General features: G+C 38.6%; 1 protein-coding gene across 1 annotated transcript in view; it reads right to left on the bottom strand.

Annotated features, from left to right (window-relative positions):
- Positions 1 to 12,644, bottom strand: part of LOC150087173 (ATP-binding cassette sub-family F member 1) — a 276,369-nt gene extending 263,725 nt beyond the window's left edge. The window contains exon 1 of the mRNA XM_090371867.1: positions 12,440 to 12,644. Within this exon, the coding sequence (XP_090227993.1) occupies positions 12,440 to 12,581 (142 nt within the window). The 5' untranslated portion in view covers positions 12,582 to 12,644. The remainder of the gene's footprint in view (positions 1 to 12,439) is intronic.
- Between the last annotated feature and the right edge of the window lie 1,004 nt (positions 12,645 to 13,648).

Genomic DNA, 13,648 nt, shown 5'->3' with positions numbered 1-13,648 from the left:
TACATACCAACTAAGAAATATTGTTCAAGGTCTAAATATTGTTAGGCCTAAATGGATGTCAGATGAACTGATGAGGCATATGGCAGAGAAGAAACATGGATGGGATACATACAAATTAACACATGACACAGAAGCCTATGATAGATACAAGTTGATCTGTAACCAAGTTACAAAGGAGGTTAGGCAGGCGAAGGCAGATTACGAGAAATCTTTGGCAAGGGATACAAAGAAAAACAGCAAAGAGTTCTTTACTTATGTAAACTCTACAAGGAAGGGGATGAATCAGATTGGTCCACTTGATATCAATGGGTCAACTGTTGATGATCCTGCTCAGGTAGCTAACAAACTAAATGAATATTTTGCATCGACATTCACACATGAGGAGTTATTCAACGAGGGGAATGCCAGAGGTGTATTCAACTCTGGCAGCAAGCTAGAGAATCTTATAATAACTGAGAGTAAAGTGGAGGAGAAATTGTTGAAGATAAACACAAGAAAGGCACCTGGGGTGGATATATTAAAGGAGGCAGCAAAGGAAGTAAGCAAACCCTTAGCCATAATTATGAGAGCTTCCTTGGACTCAATGGAGGTACCCACAAACTGGAGATGTGCAACTGTGACGCCAATTCACAAAGAAGGATCAAAGGCCGACACAAATAATTATAGACCTGTGAGTTTAACTTCTGTTGTAGGAAAATTAATGGAGGCACTGGTTAAAGAAGCACTACAGGATCATCTAGACAAGACTTCAGTTATAGCTAGGACACAGCATGGTTTTGTTAAGGGGAAGTCTTGCCTGACCAATTTGATTGGATACTATGATGCAGTCACAAAAGAACTGGATGCAGGGAATAACTTTGATATTATATACTTGGATCTTAGAAAGGCTTTTGATACTGTTGCACATGGAAGACTGCTGCACAAATTGGAGCAGTGTGGCATTGGAGGCAAATTGCTGGTATGGATAAAGGGGTGGTTGAGGGGGAGAAGACAGAGAGTGGTAATCAATGGACACTGCTCATCGTGGACTAATGTTATTAGTGGAGTCCCTCAGGATTCAGTGTTGGGTCCCTTATTGTTTTCTGTATTTATAAATGGTATTGATGATGGTATATCAAGCTTAATGATATCAAGCTTATATCAAGCTTAATGTCCAAGTTTGCAGACGATACAAAGGTTTGCAGGGTTGTTAAGGACATTACTAACACTATGCTGCTGCAACAGGATCTGGAAAGGTTGAGCAGATGGGCTGAGAGGTGGCAAATGAAGTTTAACATTGACAAATGTAAAGTACTACATATGGGAAACAGCAACCCCAGAGCAACGTATCAACTCTGTGGTACTAAACTGACAGTGGTAGTGAATGAAAAGGACCTGGGGGTAATTGTGCAGGCGGTTATGAAGTTCTCTGTGCAGTGCAGACGGGCTGCAAGAGTAGCTCATGGAGTATTGTCAATGATATACAGGAATTTTTCCAGCAGGGATAGGGAGGTGATTATTCCCTTGTACAAAGGGTACTAGGAAAGTTTTGCAATATGATGCAACAATGAATCACAGGAAGCTGCTTGTTGCTGCATGTTGAGACATGTTCATACGTGCATAGTAGCCGCCACGCCAAGTCGATGGGCTCAGTTATTCATTAGTAGTGAGAGTGTAAAGTGCTTGCGATGGCATCGTGGTCACGAAATGAGAAGGACAGTTTTGCGGTATAATTTCGTGCGTGGTTTAACTATAGACCAATGCTTAGAAGAAATGACTCTTGCACTAGATGATGATTGTCCACATCGTACAACGATATTCAGGTGGTATAGAGAATTCCAAAGGGGAAATTTCACTCTGGAGGATTCTGAGAGCCCGGGAAGGCCACGAACGTCAGTTACGGAGGAAAACGTTACTGCTGTGAGGAAAATGCTTGACGAAAACAGGCGAGTGACCTACCAACAGATAGAGGATACTTTGGGCCTAAATGCACCAGCAATTCGTTCGATTCTGCAAGATTATTTGCACGTGAAGAAACTTTGTTCTCTCTGGGTGCCGCATCAACTGACTGAAGAGCAGATGACACGACGTGTGACTTGGTGCCGGGAGATGTTAAAAAAGTTTGATAAGGGACAATCTCGGTATGTGAACAACATCGTGACAGGTGACGAGACTTGGCTGTACTATTACGATCTGCCGACCAAGGCTCAAAACAAAGTTTGGGTCTTTGATGATGACGACACACCCGTAATTGTCAGAAAATCCCGATCTGTAAAGAAGAAAATGATAGCTGTATTTTTCAAATCGAGTGGAATTGTGGAACGTGTCGTTTTGGACACGCAGAAGACAGTCACAGCTAAGTGGTATACTGAACAATGCCTGCCTAAAGTCATTAGATCTATGAAGAACCTGCGGCTAAAGTCAAGAATGGACACCTGGTACCGCCATCACGATAATGCTCGAGCTCACCGCGCCAAAGCCTGCACCGAATATTTGACCACGACAGGACTGAAACTTCTCGAGCACCCTCCCTACAGTCCAGACCTTGCTCCCTGTGACTTTGCACTGTTCCCGCATGTGAAAATGAAGCTAAAAGGGAGGCGGTTTTCCAGTGATGAGGACCTTCTACGGGCTTGGGACAACGAGTGTGCTTTACTCCCTAGTGAAACTTGGCAGAACTGGTTTAAAGATTGGTTTCGGAGGATGGAGAGGTGTATTGAATGTAGAGGAAAGTACTTTGAAAAAATTAAATAAACAAAGCTGTATTGCAAAACTTTCCTAGTACCCTTTGTATAAGGCAATGGTCAGGCCACACCTAGAGTATTGTATACAGGTCTGGAGGCCTCATTTCAAGAAGGATGTAGAGCTGCTGGAACAAGTACAGAGAAGGGCAACAAGATTAGTGAATGGAACAAAGGGGTACTCTTACGAAGAAAGGTTTAAGTTTTGCAAATTACAGTGTCTGGAGACTAGGCACCAGCGAGGTGATCTCATAGAGGTGTATAAAGCCTTGAATGGTTTGAGCATGCTCAATGCTGATGGGATTCTCTCTCTTGCTCAGAATAATCACCTGAGAGGGCATAAATTCAAATTGAGGAAAGATAGATGTAGGATAGATGTGCGGAAATTTGCCTTTAGCCAGCAGGTAGTTGGTTGGTGGAACAGACTTCCATCCCTTATCGTGGAAGTTGATAGCCTAAATAAATTTAAGGCTCAGCTGGACAGGTATTTCAAACGAACGGAGGGGTGAAGTGGAAGTGGGTTTTTTTTTTTTCTTTTTTCTTTTTTTTTTTTTTTTGGCTGATGCTGCATAAGCTTGCTTTCTTGCATTATATGCCTCTACTAATGCTAAATACTCTCATTTAAATGGAGTCTAGGAACCCGAGAGGGTTTTAGGTACACCACCACAAATGCGAAATCATATTTCATGGAAGGGCAGAGAGCATATCTGAGATTTTTACAGAATGAATAGCTATTTAAAAGAAAAATAATGCAGAAAGAAAAAGAAAAACAGTTTTTTAGATGCAGATGATGCAATATTTATGATGTGCCTATGCCAAGAGAGTCAGAAGTCAGGGTAATACGTAATAGAAATATGTAATCCTGTCTAGAAATCTGAGCATCAAAGAAGAGTATAGGAGTAGTACTCCTATACTTCTGTAGCCAAGTGGACAGGAGCAGGAGTGCAGTAGCACACGCTCTTTGAGTAGACCGGGGTTCAAGCTCCTGACTGCTGGATACGGTCGATCTGCCAACCCGCACTGGACCAGCGTGGCAGATTATGGTCCATTTTCCTCAGGATGAATTGTTGAGGAGGCTTCCATCCTGCAGTGGGTTGATAATGGCTGCACTTTACTTTTTACTTTACTTACTCCTATACTCTTCTTTTTTTTGGAAGAAATAACAGAGGACTGAGTTTTAGAAGGATTAAAATTAAGAAAGTAATCTTCAACCCATCGGAGATCAGCATTTAAGAAATTGGTGGTTGACATTCAAGAAGATGAAGCTGTTTGAGCAGGGCAAGGCAAGGCTTCTCACCCTGGAAGGTGGAATGCAATGTGTTATCATCAAAACTATGGATAGGATTTCCAGTCAGTGGAAAAAGTTCATTAATATACAAGAAAAAAAAAGTGGGAGAAACAACTGAATCTTGAGGAACACCAAATTACTCGAAAAGTAAGAAGACAAAGAGTCATCATCACAAGTGGCAGAGAGCAGTCAGAGAAAGAAACTGGATACTCAACTGCAAAAAACAGTCAGAAATCCATAAGCTGGGAGCTTTTTTTAGAAGACCTTTATACCAAACAATCTTAGCATCCGCAAAATCTTGACATTTCAAAGGCACATTATAGCAAGAAATACCAGGAGCAAGTTTCGCCAAACTGTTCCACTGATTTATCCATAGATGAGTAACATAAGCCAATATGAGGGGGGTATCAAAAAGTTTGTAACCTTACCTAGATAAAACATCAATAGGAAGATGCCGTTTTTAATATAAGTTGTCTACATATTCAATAACATATAAAATTTCATTCCCGTAGGTGATCCTACCCCCAGAGGTGGATCTGAGGAAGGATGCTATGGTTGATAAAGTGGAGTATCGAGCAGTGATCAAGTTTCTGCACTTGCAGGGCAAGAAAGCTCAGGAAATTGACAAATCAACGAAATCTGTGTATGGGCAGAATTGTCCATACTATGAACCTGTAAAAAAGTAAAAACTGGAGTTCCAGTGCAGTCGTATAAGTGTCTTTGACAAGCCAAGAGAATGAAAGCCATCAACATCCACAGACAATGAGACAGTTGCAAAGGTTGAGCAGCTGGTGCTGAGTGACAGACATGTGACAATTCATTTCATCGCAAATGCAGTGGGAATTAAATGGTCATGTAAAATGGCCACAGCATTTTACATGACCATCTGCACGTGTTTAAGGTCTCCGAACAATGGGTTCCAAGACTGCTGATGCCTTTGCAGAAGTAATGTCGAACGCAATATTCTTGCCAACTGTTGGATTTGCGTAATGCAGATGTTGAGAACATTTTTGATCAGTTGGTTACAAATGACGAATGCTGGATGTACCAGTATGATCTAGAGACTAAAGACATGTCAAACTGCATTGCATGGATGCTGCTTTGATTCGTCTCAGGAAATCATCAATGAAGTTTGTGATTTCAATCAAAAAGTGCAGACTTCTATGATCAAGGCATTAAACAACTGATCCAAAGATGGGAGAAATGTGTAACTATACATGAAGAGTACATAGAAAAGGATTAAAGTTCCTGTGAAGTTTCACCTTTCTATAGCTTTAATTTCTAGGTAAGGGTACGAACTATACCACCAGTGGATCGACAATGACAGAACTTATATCAACAATCAGTGACCAGATGGATGTTTTTGAGATAGCTTAGGAGTTGGCAATTAATGTATTTCTCCATTACTCTGGGATAACTGGATTGGAGAGATTTTGACACCCTTTTCAGGAACTAGCCAGATATAAGCAACTTTCCAAGCAGAAAGAAAAATTCCAATAGAATAAGAAAGCGTAAATAGGCAACGCTTGTTCTCAAAACCTGTACTCTTGAGCAAGCATAGGAGAACAGGTTTTGAAAATAAGTGGAAAAATGCCTTCAGGACCTGGAGTTTTCTCGGCATCAAGACCATTCAAAAATTTTCTGACACCCTTCTAATGGAAGACCATGGGAAGCATTGGGTGGAGTGTGTCAGGAATAGTAGGAAGTGACTTATCAAGACTGTCAATAACTTCTAACTTATTGTTATTGTCAATAACAATAAGTTAGAAGAAAAGCAGAATGCTAGCACATCTGCTTTAGTTGAAGAGGCAACAGAGCCATCAGGTTTTAACAGAGTGGGAACATGATGGATAAAAGTTGCAGCCAAACAGCCTTGACAACAGACCAGAATGCTTGACTACCATTTTGACAAAAGGAAAGCTTTCTACTCTTAGCCTATTTAAAATCCAGTTTGGATTGATTAATAACTGCTTTACAAGTGTTGCAAGTTTTAGTATAGCTAGAAAATGAAGCTGGAGATTTGGTTGCAAGTCAACTGCAATATGCAATACTGATATCCTGAACAGCCTTAGTATATTTACTGGAAAACCAAGGTTAGATAACAATATTTATGATGGATTCTGGAATAAAGGATTTCATCCCTACAAGAATAATTTCACTGATACAATCTGAGCAAACATTGACTTCAGAAGAACTAAAACAGTAATATCCAAAGACAATAATAGAAATCTCGCAGATCATCCCACATCACATTCTTATAATACAAAATAACACAAGGCTGAGAATGCCATAAGAAAAAGGCTCCATCGGAAAAGAGACTGACACCGAGTTCTGATCTGAGATGCCTAGAGGACCACTCCCTTGACCATGTACTTTTAAGGGCTGTTTGGGAGAAAAAGATCAAGAGTGTGTGTGTTAGGTGTATTGTTCAGATTTTCTGGCATTCTGTTAAGTAAATGAACAACCTATATGAGGTCATTAGTAAATGCAATATCCTCAGAATCTTGACCAGCTGGGTGGTCTGTGTGACTAGAAAACTAAAGCCAGCTGGCGTTATGAACATTCACATCGCCAACATAAATTACCTCACTCTTAGGAAAGTTGGACTGGAAAAAGTCTAGCTTCAAAGAAAGGAAGTCAAAAAAATTCAGAGATTAGTGCAATTGGAAGAATGACAGAAGCAACAAATAAATTTGGCAGAATGGTGTAGAAAGATTTTATGCCAGAGGTCCAGAAGAGGAAAACAGAAATTAGTAAGTCCTTGACAGGGAATGTCAGAGTGTAGGAATGCACAAGTGCTGCCTCTGAAGTGAAAGTAAACAGAGAGAATAATTAGAACTGAGATGAGCAGTGGTTGACTAGGATTTTGTCAGAAAAATAAGTGGGGATCGGTAAACTGTTGGTGGAAATGGACATCATTAAGCTTGTATTAGTTTGACTATTCATGATATATTCATGAATAGTCACCAGATAAAGTAAAAGTTGAGGCAGGGGGATATGGTATACGAAATAATGAAATTTTTGAATATGGCATTCACACTGCAAGAACACACCCAGCTCCTTGACAACATGGCCTCAAAAATACCCCTCCCCTAAATACACACTACTCAGGCTCCATTCAGTCACTAGCTGTCAGGGTAGAGAAAGAAAGATTGAACACTATTTCATCTAGATGCTGCCTAGAGAGTTACCAATAGGTTCCATCTGGTAGCTTATCCAGCAGCAGCCTATGAAAACAGTTTTAGAGCTGTTTCCTCGAAATACAAGGAAAATTTGATCTCACCAAGTTGCCCATCATAACTTTAGACATCAACCGTACTGCATGATAGAAGAGATGGGGATTGCCAGAACTTTGCCCTGAAGCAGTGAAACATGGGTTTCACCACTTACACCAGTTAATGAGAGTCAGCTACCTAGTACTGCCTGGTAGAAAAGAGCGGAGCATTGCTCTGTGTGGTGTGGACACGACAGCTTGAAACCTGCTTCCACAGGTTCACAACTGGGTGGTCATCTCCATTATGCTAGGTGCAATGTTCCAGGACTTGCACACAGAACTAGTACATCCAGGATTACTAATAGTCCCACCACTGTAAAGTTGTAAGCAGAGGATTTGATTGTCACAGACTTACAAAATTCAGTCCAGTTGACTAGTGAGTGCCATCTGAATATCAGTTCGTTCCATCAGCATTTTAGACTCCCATGTGGCAAGCTCTAGCTTGTCATACCTGAGAAAATGTCTGTGATAAGTCTCAAGGACCTAACATACAATATACTGGTAGCCCATGGGCATAACTGTCTTGGGCAAAAATTTTAAACACAACCAAACCCAATCAATCGTGCTTCAGTAGCATCAATATCATTATTGCAAGAATGTAATCCTTTATTCATGATTAAGCCTTAAACTTACATTCATTTAACTATTGAATTTACAACAAATAACCTAAGGCATTAGCAAAGAAAAGAATAAAGCATATCACAACTGGCTTTCAAACCAACCTACCACAGTACTTTGTTTTCTGCCTACACTTACAACAGTTGCAAACAAGTTATTATTAAGGCTCTCCCCCTTCCCAAACAGACTATCAAATAATTTTCTCTTAAGTCAAAGCACTGGTTCTGATCCTCAGCCACATCCCCTTCTCAACCACCAAAGAAATATCCTGGATGCACTCCTGTTGTATCACAGTCAGGGTTACTAGTTTTTTTGGCAGACACATGGGCAACAATTTTATTTCAATATCAATACAGTATATTGGTTCTTTATACATATTCACAAAATCTGTAATTAAGCAATATGTATATAATGATTTTATTAATCAATGCATACATAAATTGCTTTTATTAATCAACTGATTTACCAAGTGTGCTGAAAAGAACTAGACTCTCCAAGTTTGGGAACAAAATATTATTGAAAAAAAAAAAGAGGCATTAGTATTTTATTATTAGATGACATTATTGCACACTATTGTTGTTTATATTGAAGAATAAGTAATCGATTAACTTTACTCATAAAATCCATCTTATTTTTTTTTATAAGGTTCTTTTATTTTGTGTAACCAAGACATCTGATGGTCCCGAAAGGTATATTCAGAACTCTGAGACACAGAACAACACTAATCCCAACTGTCAAAATGAGGAACTTAATCAGTAACAGATAAGGCTTTGCATACCATTGACGATTCCAGTGAATTAAAATCAAAATAAATTTTCCTTACTGGTAATGGATAACTTAACACCAACCATAACTGAACCTTCTTTTAAAACAGTTCAGTTGTAAGTAAGTCCGGCAATCAGATTGATTTCTCAGTCTCCTTCAGCAACTCTTCGGGGATCTTCTGCTGGCTGACACAATGGGATGTATGTTGATTAGATATAATGACTTCAGGACAAATAACCTTACATCACAGTAACAACCATCAACAAATTTGTCCATCGCAATAATAAACAGCATCGTGACAGTTCACACACTTATCCTTATTACAGTAACTTTTATGTAATTCACAATATGGGCCGTCCTACTCATTGTAAACTTTATGCTTTCTGTGACTTAGGAGATGTATACAGAATTCTGATATCTTAAAAAACATCACAAAGTTGTCTCATTTTCTAATGCAGTTGATGCATTATACTGATACTTGTTAAACATCTTGAAAACTTCCTGAATATCACCGAAATCTGAAGTCACTTTTCCGTCCTTCAAATTCTCATCCAGAGGTTAAGTAGAAAATTTGCTTTCTATAACTACTCCACTTTCCATTTTCTTAGCAATGGGTAATTATGTCTATAAGAACATTCCATTTCTGAAGTAGACACCACTAGTTACACAGTGTGGTTTACAAAGACAGCAACCGCCATCATCCCTCAAACATTGGAATGACATGTAATAAAATGCATTGTGGCCACTAAGGAAACAAGAATCACTTTTCCCTATCAGACCTGTTTATATAACTGTGCTAGTGTTCGAATGCCACTTATTAAAACTTTGTTTTCGTTAGCTCAGAAACAAATATAAAAAAATTTTTTCACCACAAATTTCAAAATCATGAGATATAAAACAGTAACTTCATTAATTACCCTGACAAAGATATGAAGTTAAAAAGTAAAAATAAATAGCAATACTTGTAATTTAGAAATATCTTTATAAACTTGTGATATTTCAAGGATAATACCTCTAGAGGTTAAAAGCAGAGTATTTTATCAAGATGAAGTGGAATGTTCAATCATCAACTGTTTTATCAGTTAAGCAATATACAAGTAAGTAAATTTTATGAAAATTATGACAAAGATTGGTTAATAGTGTAGAAGAGTTTACACAGTATAAAAACACGTCTAAAGAAACAATTATTGCAATAGCACGGAACAACGGTTATACTGCTTTGCAGTTCATTATGAAGAGGAACAGACAAAAAGGTTTACTCATTTTTTAAATTATTATTTTAAGCTTAATAAATTTGCATTTCAAAAGTTGTGCCAGTTGATGCTAATGGTTTTTAGGAGCATTAGCAACTAAGGCCATATTGCTCTGGGATATGCGGTGGTCATTCCCTGACCTTTCTGCATCGTCCGTATTTGGTGGTGACGGGCTCGAACCCCGGTCTAATCAAGAAGCATGTGCTACGCACTGCTGCTCCTTCCCACCTGGCTACGGAGGCGCCGTTGTGCCAGTGAAATGTCAAGATAATGTTCAAATTCATAGGAGTTGTAGCAAGGATGATTTGTCTCATCCGAAATCTGTCGAAATTTTGAATGCTTTTGATAACTTTTGATGATAAATATTTTTCACTGATATCATATCATGTTGATTGATCGATGTTGAATGACAATGTGAGGCATGAAAATGCTTTATTTTTCTTCTTTTTTTTTTTTTGTACAGATGGGGCAACCTTGCCTTATATTTAATGATGCAAAAATGTATTATTTTTCAATCAAGCTAAATTTTTGTATATAGGTATGAGAAAAGTTTATAGTACACTCCACATTGCACTTGCGGAGAGATAGAAGACTGAAACCATCTTATCTTTGACTATACCAACTACAAGGAAGTAAGATGTATTCTGATTATAAAAGTGAGATATCTTCCAAAATGACAAGAATTTCTCCTCAAAACAGAACAAGATTATAAAGCTTCGTTACGATTCGCCCAGGACCTCTTTGCGAGAAGGGCGTAAATTGCCACACACTGAGAAAAAGAGCATATGCCACCTGACTATGACAACCCAAGGACAAAACATCACCAACCACAACTTCTCCTTGAAATGGAAGAAGATTATAACCAAAAACTCGAAGACAGACTGCTAGCCGCAACCTCAACAGCCTGAACTGCAAGGACAGGACTTGCCACAGGAGTGACCGACAGCTCTGGCAGTTGACTTCTCTTTAGAAAAACTAGAAGAACTACCATGGACTTGATCTCACTGCAGCTCTGCTGCCAATATCACAGGCAATCCTATACCTGTGCTCGGTGGCCTAACTAGAGGGGGGGGGGGGCGCCCCGGGTGGTACTTTTCACGTGAGAGACAATTTAATTTTCGACGATCTATAGAACAGCAACTGAGTGATGACATAGACTTCGACAATGTCACTGACGACTTTGCTAACTGAAATGCAAGAAAAATAACATTTTAGAATGTTGGAATTAAAGTGTTACTTCAAAAATAAAGTCTTAATTTATTTCCCTATACATCATTTTGACTTTTTGTAATAATTTTGGTGTATATTGAAAGGGGTGGCAAACTCAGGGACCACCCTGGATGGCAAAAGCTCTAGTTACAGTACAGCCTGTGCTCTCTTGCATGGTACTTTCTTTCCACTTCCCTGGGAGGGAGGAGATGATTTCACTGTCTCCCCCCTTTTCCTCCTAGGGACAAGGACCTGCCCCACTGATCACAGGGATCACCTCCTCTATCGACCCCTTACTTCCTGTTTCCTCCCCACAGCCTTCAGTCTCCCCCTACTCTATTCACTTTCACAGCGTAAACCCCACAGTCTAAATTTAAAACTTTCAAATTCCATTGTACAAGTATTCCTCTCGGCCTCTAACCTACAGCGTTTTTTAGATCCTAGCCACTGAAATCTCAGGAAACTAGGTGGCAGGACTTGCCAGAGTACTTACTTAAAATACTGGTGTACCTGGTCTGCTTCCACAGGGCCAAGTGTGGGCCCCAATAGCGGTCCAATGGCTAAATGAACAATGGTACACGACACTACTCTTAACAATATCCATACACTTTTAAATCTCTGGCCTTTACATGGAGATGGGGGACAACCCTGGTGCCAACAGACCCTAACTTTAGAGTACACCCATTTGGGGGAGGAGGTGATTATTAGTAATAGTTTGACTGAAAAATAATACAAGAAGGTCAATTACATAAAAACTTGAGATTCCGATCATGAAGAGAAGAATATTATTCAAGCCGGCAGGTGTCTAGCGAAGGAAGATCTTTAATCACACCTTTTGGGATATAAATCCTCTTCAGAATGCAAAGACTTTTTCACTGAAATTCACAATGTCTTCCAAACAGCAGTTAAAATCTGCCAGTATGGAGTAAAAGATATTCGGGTAAATTCTCGAATTATATCTTAGTATGTATATTTTATTTTAATGATTGTTATTCAGTGTTTTGTACTTTTCTCCCATATGTGAATAAGAATTCTGAGATGACGTTAAACTGTTTCTTCAAAATCATGAATAGACGTGGTGTGTGTCTTAAAAAAAATAAAAAATTAAGCATACGGATTGTATCGAGGTCCTCATCTTTTCATTCAGTAATAAAGCAAAGAAACAAAAAACTGTGTTGGGAGAGAACAATTAACATAATCTGAAACAAATCCTGCCCTTTTCTTCAAGAAAAAAACCGGTCTCCAAGAACTCTAAGAAGGAAAGAGGGGAGATAAAAAAAAAAAGATGGTAAAAATATTATCATGACCTTACCATCATTTCTTTCAACCTCATTAGATTCGACTTCAACGTTGTCGTTAGAACCAGTATCATTGTCATTCGTTTGCTCTTCAATTAGGTCATCCTGATCACCTTGATCCAGAGTTAGGTTAGTTAATTCCTCCTCAAGTGGCATTTTCCTCCCCACATCTGTTTTATTAGTTTCTGTATCTTCTCTTTTATTTGATTTTGCTTTACTCTTTTTTGGCATATTTGCAATAGAGTACGACACAAAAAAAAAAAAAAAAAATATGAAATACGAAAAATTGTAAATGAGTAACTCACAAATGACAACACATCCAGGAAAAACCACGTGATTAACAGACGTCTTATTGTAGTATACAGCCCTCTAGTGTGCAAAGAAATTCATGCTGTGAATTTCTTTGCACACTAACGGACACTTATAGCAGCAGTTCTTAAACTTTATCAGCCCTAGAGGCGCATTATACCCTCAAGGTGCCAAAGACAAAATTAGCATCAGTATTAGTAGAGCCATTTGATGCCAGAAAGCAAGATTATGCAGCATCAGCCATAAGCTTGCTTTCTTGCATCAAATGCCTCTACTAATGCAAATGCTAATGCTAATTTTGCCATTGGCACCTTGAGGGTATAATGCGCCTCTGAGGCTTATAACGTTTAAGAGTTTTGGGAGCCTCATAGAAAGAACATTTTCAATTTCATTTTATTGTGACAACAAAACAAATTATGTGACAAATGAAAAATATATAATCCAGAAGAATAATTCAGAAAAAATACATACACTTAACTAATAAGTAATTTTAATACTACTTTATTATTATTATTGTTGTTGCTCTTATATTATTTCTCCCTGATTGAGGGATTCTACTCCGTAACGGGTACTGTTCCAAGTACACAGGGTGGTTGTAATGTCTGGTGTTACTGTCGGTCAATGAAATATTTGACTATCCTAGTGGTTCATTTATCTGTAGATTCATTTATCTGCAGATCAAGGAGATGTGGCATATGTAAGAAGTATCAACCATCCCAATCATCGTGTTGACAACTGGTATGGTACCAAAGACTCTACATAGCAGCCTAGCATTAATATGTCTCCCAGAGAACGACTACAAGGAACTCCAGAAAGTCGGAATCCTGCACACCTGTAGGATATTATTATTATTATTATTATTATTATTATTATTATTATTATTATTATTATTATTAGCCATATAGTGCAAGGAA

This window comes from Mastigoproctus giganteus, chromosome 4 (genome assembly GCF_048544385.1).
Source record: "Mastigoproctus giganteus isolate SK-2022 chromosome 4, ASM4854438v1, whole genome shotgun sequence".
Lineage (NCBI taxonomy): Eukaryota > Metazoa > Arthropoda > Arachnida > Uropygi > Thelyphonidae > Mastigoproctus > Mastigoproctus giganteus.
Note: the sequence above shows the minus strand (reverse complement) of the source record. Positions and strands in the feature narration are given on the sequence as shown.